Genomic DNA, 14,626 nt, shown 5'->3' with positions numbered 1-14,626 from the left:
ATGTTCTACATTGTTTAACACATCTACATATACAGTGCCCTGTACTAATATTGACATCCTTGGTAAATATAAGCAAAGAAGGCTCTGAAAAAATTATTCATTGTTTAAATTTTTTATCTTTTATTAAAAACAATTCATAATCTGGAGAGATTCTGTACGGAGGAACGCTCTCAGATCCCTCGCCATGTGTTCTCCAACCTCATCAGGCGTTATAGGAGAAGACTCAGAGCTGGTATCTTGGCAAAGGGAGGTAGTATTGACTAAAAGGGTGCCAATAATTGTTACACACCCATATTTAACAAACATTTTTTGTTGTGAACCTGTGTTGTGTTTGCAATTGTTTTGTATCCATGAGAGCAGAGTATTTTGGTGAACGTTTTGAACAAAAGATCAAAGGGCTAAACAATAATGACAATTTTCACAGCCTTCTTTGCTCATATTTACCAAGGGTGCCAATATTAATGGACGGCACCGTACATACCAGGATTTAAAAGCTGAGATTCTAAACTCTCTTCTCATACAATGCTGTGAAAAAGTATTTCTTCTGTATTTCTTCTTCGGATTTTTGTGTATATCTCGTACTAAATTGTTTCAGAAATGAAAACACATTATAAGATAAAACAAAGGCAACCCGAGTAAACAAAAAAAATGCGTTTTTTTAAGTAATGATGTTATTTATTGAAGCAAAAGCATTATCCAGTACAAATTGGGCCTGTGTGAAAATGTATTTGCCCCCGTAGTTACTAATTCCAAAAATCTATGAAACTTCATTCATAATGGGGTTCAGCTTGACTAGACACAACCGGGCCTGATTACTGCAAACCCTGTTCAAGCAAATCAACACTTAAATAGAACTTTTTAAACAGCATGAAGTTGGTTAAAAGGTTTTAATCTTACCCGTTAACACACTCATTACAGAAATGATGAGGAAGAAGGTGATTGAAATACATCAGTCTGGGAAGGGTTACAGAGCTATTTCAAAGGCTCCGGGACTCCAAAGAACCACAATGAGACCCAAACGTAAAAACTCGGCTCAGTAGTAAACCTTCCAGAAGTGTCCGACCTTCCAAATTCCTCCAAGAGCACAGCGACGACTCATCCGGGAAGTCACAAAAGAGCCAAGGACAACATCAACGCACCTACGTTCTCAGAAAGACACTGGGAGTCTTTTTTGGGAGAACGTTCTGTGGAGTGAGGAGTTGAAAGTGGAACTGTTTGGAAAACAGGAGTCCCGCTACATCTGGCGTAAATCGAACACCGAATTCCACAAAAAGAACATCGTATCTAAGGTCAGGCATGGTGGAGGAAGTGTGATGGTGTGGGGATGCTTTGCTGCTTCAGGGCCTCAGTCTACAACTAAAACAAATGAATTATCCTTGCCTTCCCAGTAGTTTTGGAGCGGACTGTAGATGGGGCAATGAGCATGCTTGTGCCGCATCTAGAAATCATCGGAACTTATATCTATAATAAAGCAACTTTTTTTTTTTTTTTTTTAAATCACATGCGGCAATTAGTATTCAGAATGTACAATACATGGAGTTATGAATGAGGACTTTATGAAGATTAGCATTTGTTTGTTGCTGCTCTTAAGTACTAGCAATAGGCTAGCCTGTGCAATAGGCTGTACTGACAGTCTTTATTAACTCACAAAAGTAACATTTAATATGGTACTTTCCATTCATATGCAGTGAGTTTGAAGAAAATCTGCTCCGTTCTGTTCCACGTGTGTGGATTGAGAGATTGAACTTCAGCTGTGAGATATCCTCATTCAGAGCCGAATTCTTCTGTAGCACTTGGTCATGTTTCATTAAACGGTTAATGTTAATGAGGTCTCCTTGTTCTCCTCTCCACAGGCCACACGGATGCATCGCCTTGCATTATAATATTAGAGAAAAAAAAAATTTCTAAGGTGTTTCTAGAAAAGTTGGTGATAAAGACCACTCTAGTCATCTAGGGTTTTGAACTTTTTTTTTTACTGAGTTTGCTGAAAGTCCACACTGTTCAAAAGTAGTCATGCGGATATTGTGGAAATCATAAATGCTTAATGGAGAAAGTGTTAGAATTTTAGATGTATTTGTACTAAAGTTAGCTGGTAGAGCTTAAGTGATTCAATATGCTTTTTTATGAGCTTCTGGTAATAAAACACAGTGGAGACTTTTGCCGTATTAGCACTACTAGACTATGTTTAACCAAACGTATTGTCAAAGACACGAGCAAGAGTTTTCGCTGGTATTTTTCTTTAACATCTTTCTACCAGGCCATAAATCCAAATGTCCATCGCCGCAGTCCTAATTAAAAGTATCTGGGAATTGTTCATACACAGTGTTCCTGGTTTTTGGTAGATGTTTTTCCTAGCTATATATATATATATATATATATATATATATATATATATATATATATATATATATAGTAACTTGTATTTGATAGAAAATACAAGTTGAAAAATGCAAGTCATAGAAACATGTTGTGTTATTAACATTAAAATGCTATCCAGTTGTGTATTTTTCTGTGGCGGCATCGTGTGAACTGACACTAGAGGTTTCGCAGGATTGTAGAGCAGTCACTTGTATCAGAGCCGCTCCTTGGTTAAAAATTCTTCCCATGCGCCAAAGACTTATCGAATCTTGGCACCTTCTGTTTGTGAACAGAGCAACAGCGTGTCAGTGAGAGGATGGAGAAATAGCGACGTGTCGACTGAATGGTTGCTGCAGAAACATGCTTGTTGTTACTGAATAATTTAATATTCATTTTAAACTGTTTTATTTTTTTATTTTTTTATTTTGCTACCTGGACAACTGGGTGCAGGCAAAACTGCTATGCCCAAAAAAAAAAAAAATGGCAGTAACATCTAACATCCGTGGTATAATAATACTTTGTAAACTGAAGAGAACGTATTGTAGTGCCACTATGCCATTGTAAAGCGAGCACTAAGGTTACGTTTAATGCCATGATTTTATTAGCGTGAATGTTTTCTGTTGAAGAGATGCGCCGACGTGTGTTATAACCGCAAGTCCGTTTGTGTTTCTTAGTGTTCACAGTCCAGCCAGTCTAGGTTCGCTGGCTAGTTCAGTTCTGTGGCGAACCACCAAGCCAATAAAAAAGCAAGTGGGTCAATCCATCTCAAATGACCCAGTAATTATAAAGTTCTGATTTTTTTGAGTGATTTCCACAATGCATTGGCAAAACCACCGTTGTTTTTTTATTTATTTTTTTAATACCTCCTGTACCAACATGATATGTCAGGATTCTTCAAATCTGGCCCTCAAGTTCCATTTCCCTGCAGGGGTTACCTCCAACCCTAATCAAACGCACCGGAACAAGCTAACCAAGGTCTTCAGGATTACTAGATAATTACAGGTAGGTTTGAAGTTTGGAGGTTGGAGCTGTACTCTGCAAATTATAGGTCTTATTTCTCTGAAAATTTCAGGTTCGTATCTGGTCCCCCACTAGAGATACTTAACCTGAAAGTGAGGGGGATTTTAAAATATCGCATTTTCTCGCCCTTATAAAAGATTAACAGACGTCTCAAACCCTATACTATAACACTATACTTACCCAGGTACCCCCTAAGAATCAAGACTGAGACTTGAATCCTTCCCATTAGAAATTGACCCGAAAAGTAGAACCGTGAGCAATCTGGAGCACTAATTTGGACTTAACTTCTAAGTCTAAGGAACAAGAATGTGCAAAGTGTTTTATATATATATATATGTATTTATATATATGTCCATGTACCTGTAATGTGCTGTAGAGATCAGTTTTTGTTCTCAGGAACTATAGTAGGACCCTCCTGAGTCGAGGTATTGAGGTTTTTATAAACAGCTGAATAACCAAAATTTGTTGTATGCCATGACACAAAGATGGCGGTTGTGGTTAAACTAAGTAAAAAAACCAAACTGGTGCTTTTTCAGTGCCAGTAAATAGAGGTAACCACTCAAATTTTTTTTTAGTAAAATTTAAAAAATCAAGCAATCTGTATTGGACCACTTGAGATGGAATGACCCGAGTGCATTGTTTTGATGATGCGTCCTGGTCGAGCTTCGTCCTCACCAGTGTCCAATGATGACTGACTCCTCATCATTTACTGCAGAGCACCAGTGTGTTTTTGAAACATCAGCGAGAAGAATGCTATTACCAGCTGACCTGAGGTGCTCTCACCTTTCTGTATTAAATACAGCTATACAAGTACTATATATCAATTCATTATGTTTCCCAGTTGCAGTATTTTGAAGTATTTTTCCCAATCGTGTTAGCAGTGCCCCGTCGCCGTACCGAGACTATTACTAGACGGCACTTTTCTGCTAATTTTAGCTATTCATTAGCTAGGAACACTTTCATTTAGTTATTATCCTTCCACCTCTCGGCCCAACCCCCTTTCCTTCTTCCCCATTGGTGCACACTAACAGCAAACGTCACGAATCCCTTTTCATCCACATGAGCTCCTGTCCAGGCTCAGCCCACGTCCGTCACCTAGCTGCGACAGTCAGGGGGGCAAATGGGAATTCCAGAGAACACTCGGCATTAATTAATCAGCCGATCTGAGCCCGAGCATGAATCACCATGCTCTAATAATGGCGCTGATAGGCAGAGGGATTTGAACCCTGCAAGCCTCCCACAGGATATTTGTAGCCTGAGCGCTTAATTAAACCATCTAACATAATTAAACAGTTACGACAGAAATACATGTGCCCTTTGTTTTACTAAAAATACCTGTGGTTTGAGTGCTTCGTTTTCATCTCATCCGCATGTGGCAGGAAATGAGTTTAGAAAGCCGATAAACAAAATATCGAAGAATAGTTCGAGCTGTGGGGTCATTTAAGCAAAAAGCGCATACAAAAATGGCTTTAGAGTCCTGTCGTGGTAATGAGCGGCATTAAGTAAAAATAAAAGACGGATGGGCGAGTAGCGATAATCCCCCCAAAACAAACCGAAGTTCATCTTTAAAAATTCTTTATGCTTTTTTTTCTTCTTCACTGGCCACCTGCTTCATACAGTTACGTAAGCACGCTTTTTCAACAGATTTTCTGATGACTTGGCTTTATGACTTCCTGATGACTTTCATTTGATGCTCCGTTTGTCTGAACAGAACGTCTTAGCCGTAGCAACAGCAGTTATCCTCGAATGTGTGTTCTTACTGTGGGGTTTCTAAGCATCGTTTGAATGTAAACGTGCACAGTGTGTTCCTCACAATCCTCATCATTCTGTTCCAGCTTAAGTTCTGTCTAACTATATAATATGCTTGTAGAGAGAATTTGTTGTGGCTATATAGGGGGCATGGCGGCTTAGTGGTTAGCGCGTTTGCTTCATACCGCCAGGGTTCGAATCTTGACTCCGCCTTGTGTGTCTCCCTGTGCTTCGGGGGTTTCTTCCGGGTACTTCGGTTTCCAAAGACACACGTTTTAGGCTGATCGGCATTTCCAAATTGTCTGTAGTGTGTAAATGTGTGTGATTGTGCCCTGCAACGGGTTGGTACCCCATCCAAGCTGTCCCCAGGCTTGTGCCCCAAGTTCCTTGGGACAGGAACCGTTATCCCCCGTGACCCTGTGTAGGATAATTCCTACGGAAAATGGACGGATGTATAAATATATATAAATATACTTTTCTTTTCTTTTTCTTTCTCTTTTTATTCCAGTGTTATCAGTCTACAGAAGTCCAGAAATGTTTCCATTTCTTTCCTTTTTTTTTTTTTTGTGGTCTCAAGATGACAAAAGTTATTTTCTCGAGATTCCGACTTATTTTTCTCGTTGTTCATGACAACAATACTAGCTAGTAGCATACTAGCACCGCATCACTGTGGCCTTCGGCACACCGTCATATATTGGCAAAATGGCGATTTTGCAGTAATTACGTCCTATTTCCAAAGATTTTGATCCACATTTGTCTTATGAGCCGCAAACCATTCGGACATTCATCATTATTAACTGACCACCTGTTCAGGATCACTATAGCGGCCGTGAGTCACATTTTCAAACGACGCACACTAATTCGGAAATCGCCTAGCGCCAACAATCATACAGCTGATAAATCGATACACAGACGTACCGCATCGATCCAGATGGGGAAATTTCGGAAAAATATCATCAAACTCAAGCTTGAGATCGAACTCGGAGCCGTGGAACTGTAAGGCGGTCATTCTGCTACTATTCTAGCTGCTTGTGTCGATCCCTGATTACTGATTAAAGTAAAAATGGATACCTAATCATGCATCGTGATCTTGAGAAGAAAACTTTTTCAGTTACATATTATCTTCATGTCTCTCACAAGAAAAATAAAATAACGCATGGCCTTTCTGGACTTCTGTATGAATCCCATTTTAGGGACATTATAATGATGTTAGATCAAGGTATCGACCTGGTCTGATATTGATCCGATTCTACATCTTTTTTGTAATCGAGTTGGCTCTCTGCAGTCGTCTGTTATTAAGCTACAGAAATGTGTATGATCGCATTGGAAAGCATGTAACCCCGATGATTAAGGCGAATATTGACTTACAGTTGGATTGGTACACCCCTTATATAAATGGAGACCGAGCCAATGATCTGTTTTATTGACAGAGTAGAGATCTGAGTGGCCTGAGAATTGGTGTAAACTAATTGCCCATCTCTTACTGCCAATTTACCCACGTACGTACTGCCAGTTTTGTCACACGGTGACTGCACCTTCATTCTACTGTAGTATCTCGTTCACACTGGATGCTTAACACATATTCTCAAGAGTAGACAAAAAAAAGCTCTGCAAATGTTTAAACGTTCAGTGTAGTCAGAGTTGGGCAAATAATAAACACATCAGCTAACCCAACGAGCAGCTGGACGCTCCAGTGTGCTGGCAAGTCCTGTGTGTTGATTAGAAATCTAACTGACTAGACTAAAAAATGGTAGCTAACGTAATGTTTGGTGAGCTAGTTGGCTAGTTAAGTGCATTATAATACGGACTAAGACGCACGAATGAGTTATAGACCCTAATTATCGCCTGATAAAATAGTGCAACGTTGACCTCGACAAAAAGACCCTGGTGAACATTTGGGCTGCGGTTCTCTTCTCGATTCACAAGTGAAATTATTATTTGAGTCGGGCTAGCGTCTTTATTTTCTCTCGAGGCGACTACATGTTGTGCTTGCAGGAGAGTTATATGTACTTTGTACTGCATTTTATCTCATATGATATATTATATTGTACTGCATCGCTTGTCCGACACAGGGTCGCGGGGAGCCTGGAGCCAATCCCAGGGGACGTGGGGCACAAGGCGGGGGACACCCTGGACGCGGTGCCAACTCATCTCAGGGCACATACTACAGACAATTTGGAAATGCCAATCAGCCTATACTACAAGTCTTTTTTTATGGGGAAACCGTAGTACCCGTAGGAAACCCCCCGAAGCATGGGGAGAATATGCAAGCTCCATGCACACAGGGCGGATGCGAGATTCCAACCCCCAAGGCAAACATGCTAACCGCTAAGCCACCGTACCACCCCCGCTAATAAAAAAAATAAAAAAACAGTTCTACTGACAGCCAGATCGCACCTGAGATGATGTGTGTAGTGTTGTGTAGCATGTGCTATTACAGCATCAAGCATTGGTACAGAGATGCAAAAGCCAGTAGGAAGTAGAGTCTGTTGAACCTAACTGTCCACTGGGAAATTACGAATAAAAAACCAATAGCCCGTCATGAAATCAGCTTGTCACACACTCCTAGGCTGGTGATTTATAGACCCCTGAATAGTTGTCATCTCCGAACGTTGAGGTCCTTCAAAATGCTTTAAATGAACTCAGTCTTGATTAAGCGCTTTGCAGAGATATTAAGCAGTATATTATATTTACTCTCTTTGGAACTGAGAGAGAATAAACCCGTAGGTAGCACAAGGAGATAAAGTTAAGACACAAAGAGCATGTGAAGTTCCATAGACATACAATAGAGGCTTGGATAACATGCCGCTGATAGAATACAAACTGGGAAAAGAAACCATCAGCCTCAGTGTAGAAGCTATTCAATTTATTCTGACATCCTCTTAATGCATTCATATGCCACCAGCAAAATCAGAGAAAGTAGGCCAGAGCACCTAGGTTGCGCTTGCAGTTCTAAGTGTTCGGCAGCTCTAGTCAGTAGAATAAAATGTGCGAGCGACGATCTCGCAAACCGCCGGAGACAACCGCATCCTACAGCACACAGGAGCCACGACAGCAGCTTTTCAACCTCCAGACCATGTTATTATTGTGACATCCATGTGAACTCGGACCCCGAGAAAATGGAGTCTGTCCTACATCCTCAGACAAACCGCCCCGTCCCCGTCCCGTCCCCCCCCACCCCACCCCCTTCGGGAGGCTGAGTGTCTGGGAGCTGAAAATGTCAAACTGCTTTGTCACATGACAAGCAGAACGACAAGCCAGACCAGACAATGGAACGGGGACAGGACGGCCATGCTCATTACCTGTGTGAATGTTTCTAAGAGGGCCTATTTTAGTGTAATGTTGAAATCATATACATCTAACGGATACAATCGAAACGGATGAGCGGATTTACAAACACGTCGTGTTTTGAAGAAGTAAACACTGATGGGACTACATCAATGGATCGTGTGGATCACGTAACGAACCTGGGCATTGATGATCAATACACGAGTCGGATCCTTTAAGTTGTGGTACTGTAGTATACGACAACAACAAAGGTTTATATGAGCCTTAAAATCAAGTCGTTTTTAAGTCTGAGAAGCGGTGAGGCTATGTGAAGATAAATTAGCAATTACAAAAGCCATTACATCTTATTTAACATACACAAGAGTGAGAGAACAGCTGCTTAAACGCCATTAAGTCTCATAGGCCAGATTAGTGAGTGAGTGTGTGTGTGTGTGTGTGTGTGTGTGTGTAAGTCCTGCGGCTCTGGAGCTCCACATGTGGCCCAGTCTGTCTGTTTTGCCCATGGGGGAAAGTGTCTCTTCTATCTCTTAATGTTAATGAAATTTCAACCAGTTCCAGCAGCTGGCATGATTGTTTTCTTTTACGTCTTTCCATGTCTCCTGCCTTGTACATACAGAATGCTTATTGCTTAATTACTTGCCTAATTACTGTGTAGCAACATCACGGTACCCTGTGTTACTAACGGCACATGCACTGTAAGATGAACAGGATTATCGTTTCACAGCACAGAAGAAAGGACGGCCATGCCCACCTTGTTTGATCCCAACAGATATACAGTGCAGGAAATATTTTATTGAACAGTGTATATCTGTACTTTTCGTCCGATTCGGAAATAACCGATAATGCTATGATACTGTAGCTTCAGGACGGCAGTCTTGCACTCAGGTCCCCATCAGTGAACAGTGGATTAGTTGAACATGTGAAACTATAATGAATTTCCTGGTTATACATTTGCACCTTTTCACCATGTACGGTGGTGCTTGAAAGTTTGCGAACCCTTTACAATTGTCTAATTCTGCATAAATATGAGCTAAAACATCATAAAATGTCCTAAAAGTAGATAAAGAGAACCCAATTAAACAAATCAGACAATAGTATTATACTTGGTTATTTATTTATTGAGGAAAGTTATCCAGTGTTGCATATCTGTGAGGGGTAAAAGTATGTGCACCTGTGTTTTCAGTATCCGGTGTGAGCCGCTTGTGCAGTAATAACTGCAGATAAACGTTTGGGGTAAGTGTTGATCGGTCCTGCAGATCGGCTCGGAGGAGTTTTATCCCGTTCCTCAGTACAGAACGGCTTCGACTCTGGGATGTTGGTGGGTTTCCTCACATGAACTGCTCGCTTCAGGTTCTTCCACAACATTTCTACTGGATTAAGGTCGGGACTTTGACTCGGACGTTCCAAAACATTACCTTTATTCTTCATGTGCTGCATGACCCACTTTCTCTTGAGATTCAAATCACGGACAGATTCACTGGTATGAAAGTGCATGCTTCTACAATCAGGACGAGAGTGCAGGAATTTGACCTGCATGGGAGGCAGACCTCTGCAAGTTTGAAGTTTGCCAATAAGCATACAGGCAAAGTCCAGGGCTTTTGGAGTAATGTGCTCTGGACAGACGAATCAAACAGAGATAGAGTAGTTTGGACACAGTAAGAGCAGACATGTTTGAGGCAGACCAAAGACAGCTTTTCAGGAGAAGCACCTCATACCAACTGTGAAGCACGGTGGTGGAAATGTTGTGGTTTGGGGTTACTTCGCTGCCTCAGGGACTGGACAGCTTGCATTCATTGATTCAACTGTGAATTCTGCATCACATCAAAGAGTGCTTGAAGATAATCTGAGACCATTTGTCCATCTGTGAGGCCATCTGACCTTTCAACAGGATAAGCCCAGATTTGTCGAAGCCTAGTCGAAGCCCAGATTTGAATCCCATCGAAATGTTATGAGGGGACGTGAAAAGAATATTACATGGAAGAGCGGTCAGGATTCCAGCAAGCCGACGTCAGAGACTGACGGACAGTTATGCAAAACACCTACAAGAAGTTATTTCTGCTGAAGGGAGCAATACTAGCTTCTGACGCCAAGGGTGTACTTACTTTTTCAACAGAAGAATGTTGCATCTATTCATATTTCTGTTGAATAAATGATTGAAAAAGCTATTTTTTCCCCGGTAATGTTCAAGTATATCAATGTTGTTAATAGGCACAGTTTCAAAGATGATCAAAAGTTCGCTTGTCCAAACGTGTCAGAAAGCCAACAATTTTCACGGGGTGTACTTATTTTCTCACATGACTGTACGTAGTGACCCCATTTTGAGTAATCCAATTATTGACTGCCTAAAGGCTGAGACTCGGAGAGCCGTGCTACACTGATTTCACACCCACTGCAAAATGAAGCTCTGTATGTTGACTGAATCAGAACAATCAGGAATCCTCTCCACTTCCTGGCTGTTGTTTTTTTTTTTTTCCCACCGTGTATTTTTTTTCTTGTATTTCTTCAGTCTACATTATATAAGATTGAGAAATAAGCTCCCTATAATATACTGCATATGTGTCTGTTTTTATTCCTCACAGAGTCTTAGTCAAGTCGAGTCGCTGTGTTTGTTCCAATTTCTCTCTTCCGCTCTTTGCAAATTTTTTTTTTTTTTTTTTTTTTTTAGATCCTCCCTCTCGTTCCTGTCAATTTATCCACCCACTTACAGTCTGTGGGGCTGCATTTGGACCGCCGTGTACAAGTGTCGCAGTTTATCCGTATTTTTCAACAGCACACTGTGCTCTACTCTGCTTTATAAACACGTTCGGGCTCCACTCGAGTGCAAAAACAAAGCTATACTCTATAGTTCACCTGATAACACTCAAAAATGTACGCTTCGCTCATGAATATTATCGGCTCTCTGTCTCTCTGTGAGTCCGTTTACTCCGTCTGTCTCGGTAATGAATGGGTCAGGATTGCTTTTCACACCCTGTGGTGTAGTTTGTGGAAAATTTAGCATCCTGCTGTTTTCTAGAGAAATCACAGTGCGTGGTCGCACTTTCACCTCGGCTTGGCTTTACGTCTCGGTGGAACGGTCGGAGAGGCTATTTTTCGAGTCCCTCAGCTTACTACATCTAAATTAGTGCTGTTGTTTGGTGTTGAAACCTATTCATTAATGCAAAATTGTGATCCTTGTTCGGTGCTCGCACGTAAAGCTACAGTCCTCATGGACGCTAGTATCCTGTATTAAAGAACGGGTTCAAGTTAGATAGTCTAGAAGTCGAAAACCGAAGTAGAAAGTATGTATAAGTGAAGTGAGAAATGTCTGTCTGTCTGTCTGTCTGTCTGTCTGTCTGTCCGTCTTCGGTAACTGCTGTAGTTTGGTCAGGGTCATTGTGAATCCGGAGCCTATCCCGGACTGGGCGCGTTCATGGGACGCCAGTCTACGGCTGGGCGATATATTGATATAACACCGATTATTGTGATAAATGATTACGTGATATCATTTTTTCTGAGATATCGTTGGTACGGTGATGTATTTTCATTTATTTATTTATTTATTTATTTATTTTACGTTTTTTTTTTTTAATCATTACGAAAATACATAGTACTGAACGGATGCCGTTGATTTGATGAAACTCAATCGGCTTTGTCTCTGTAGACATTAAAGAAAGGTATCGTCAAACTCCAGTTTAATGTTTTTTGTTTGTTTGTTTGTTTGTTTGTTTATTGTACTACTGTGTTGCAGACGGTTCTGCGAGCTAAATTATATATTGTGACACGCGTCACGTATCGTAGAAATGTCCTCGAGTATCGTGATATGATTGTTTTTGTCATATCGCCCAGCCCTACACCAGTCCATCGCAGGGCACCATAGACAAACACACGCACACACACACACACACACACACACACACACAACAGACTTCTTATCACTGTCATGGGCTGCAGACTGAGGCAGTCTGGGAGGACTGAGAGGCCACTGGCAGTGTCCACTCAATCCTGCTCTGTCCTGCTTGTGATTAATAGACTCTATTATGAAACAGCAGAGGATGATGGATCTGCCTCAATATGGCTGTTTTTGGACATCAGTGAGGAATAGTTCAGGCTGCCTTGTCATGACCAATGTGCATTTCAAGTGTTTTGCACTGTTATATTTTGGAAGGGTTTTAGGTTGTATGTCTGCATCAGGCGACCGTCTTTCCGAACATGTTTCCGTGCTTGGGGCAAAGGAATATTTTGCCATTATACGTTTCAATGAATTATGAGCTTTGTGTCACTTGAATGACCCGATGCAGTGAATTTTACGATGCTGCCTTCAACGCGAAAGCTTTCGTCCGCAGTGCCTGCATTTCAATCCCTGCAATTTGTGTTGCCAAGACTACAACTAGGACAAAAACACACACTTAATCCCAGTATCTTGGAGCAAAATGAACTGGTGTTCAGAGTGGTACACGGAGCCACCGTTCTGTTCCGAATGACCGAAACGGGACTCTCCGTCTGTCTCCGCAGCACCTGATGCGCTCGTCTATGTTCCACATGTTCATCTTGAGTATGGTGGCCATGGATGTGGTTGTGGCGTCCAGCAACTATTACAAGGGCAAGAACCATAAAAAGGACTACGATGAGTTCTACCTGGCCGAGGTAAGCCATTAAGCATTCAGCTTTCTATCCCAGCTATTCCATGTAGATAAATATCAAGAATAATGTTAATGATATTTAGAAGAATACGGTATAATGTCATAAACGTGACCGCATCGGTGTCATTTGGTACGTCCTATATTTATGTATTCAATTTTACAGACTTTTTCTGACCTGTCCTCACTGCATTCTGCCTTAAAAACAGAGATTAAATCAACTGAGGAGTAACAGCGTGGGTGTAAACAGCCTGTAGGCACACTCCAGTCTTGGGATTGGTTCTGAGCATGCGTACAAATGTGTGTGTGTGTGTGTGTGTGTGTGTTTATGGGCACGCGTGCTGTCTGTCACGTTCTGACTGTGCCATCAGTATGCAGGTGGCACGGTGGGGAACAAAGACGGATAGAGGAGTATGGCCGCCCGCCCACTCCCAGCTGAAAGGCAGAGATAAGGAGAGGAAAAGCATGAGGCATACTCATTGCCCAATTCCCAATTCATCTCACTACTAATCCAATTCACCTTTTCATCTGGATCTGAGGAGTCTGTAAAAGTGCTAGCTAATTTGGTCTGTTGTAATGACTTTTTATAATACGCGTGGCCGTCTGGGAAACTCATCGGATGTCGCTGTCGCTGAATTCCGGAAAACTGGCGGGAAAATACATCGCTATCTCTACTTTAAGAGGACATAGAAATATTTTTGCTAAACCGACATGGAAGGGTTTTTATTTAGGCTGTTTTTCCAAACGTACCTACCTGAAAAATTTCTAAAACCTTGAGAGTTAACTGCTTTACTCACGTAGCGAACGTCTCACTCCGGTCAGATGTTTGCATGGCTACATGCAGTAACGTCAACAACAACAACAACAACAACAACAACAAATCAATTTAACCAAATAGCGAGTATCAAATTGCCTACAATGCTCCTGCACCTTCATATCATCATCAAAACAGAGAAGAGCACTTAAACACTGTACAGATAACAGCGGAAAACGTTCTTACGTGCTTACATGGACTAATAAAACGATATTAATAAAAAGGAAATTTGTCCAATATAGTAGAATGTATGATTTCCCCGTTGATATCGGGGTGAGCAGAGATCAGTTGAGTAAAGAGACGACGGTGAAGCTCGTGTTTAAAATGCCTGCCCGTTTGAAATTTTTGTTTTCAACACAGCTGTGGTGCTGTTTCTCCTGCGATAAAAGCAGTGAGTGACTTCTGAGCTGTAGTCACGTACTGCTCTTATCACAGGAGACACAACACCACAGCTCTGTTTATGACATATTTGACGAAGGAAAAAAAAAAAAAAATTAGAGACCGAGACTCGAACCCTTCCCATTACAAACTGACCCTAAAAGTGGAACTGTGAGCAATCTTGTGCGTTACATTTGCACTTAAGTTCCAAGTCTAGGGAACAAGAATGTGCGAAATGTTTATATAGGTTCATGTACCATCGTCCCATGGCGCTAGGACCATCCTGAGCCGAGATATCGATGTTTCCGTGAACAGCTATACGGTATGACCTAAATTTGTTGTGCGCCATAACACAGAGACGGGCGTTGAAGTTAAACCGAGTAAAAAAATTTACATCTGGTGG

At 41.4% G+C, this 14,626-nt stretch overlaps 1 protein-coding gene across 2 annotated transcripts in view; it reads left to right on the top strand.

The window, feature by feature from the left end:
* nalcn (sodium leak channel, non-selective) overlaps positions 1 to 14,626 on the top strand; it is a 93,474-nt gene that overhangs the window by 24,693 nt on the left and 54,155 nt on the right. For both annotated transcript variants that reach the window (XM_017470273.3, XM_017470276.3), the window contains exon 13: positions 12,907 to 13,038. In XM_017470273.3, the coding sequence (XP_017325762.1) occupies positions 12,907 to 13,038 (132 nt within the window). The remainder of the gene's footprint in view (positions 1 to 12,906; positions 13,039 to 14,626) is intronic.

Source organism: Ictalurus punctatus, chromosome 6 (genome assembly GCF_001660625.3).
Source record: "Ictalurus punctatus breed USDA103 chromosome 6, Coco_2.0, whole genome shotgun sequence".
In the NCBI taxonomy this organism is placed as follows: Eukaryota; Metazoa; Chordata; class Actinopteri; order Siluriformes; family Ictaluridae; genus Ictalurus; species Ictalurus punctatus.
This window is presented reverse-complemented; position numbering and strand designations above follow the sequence as displayed.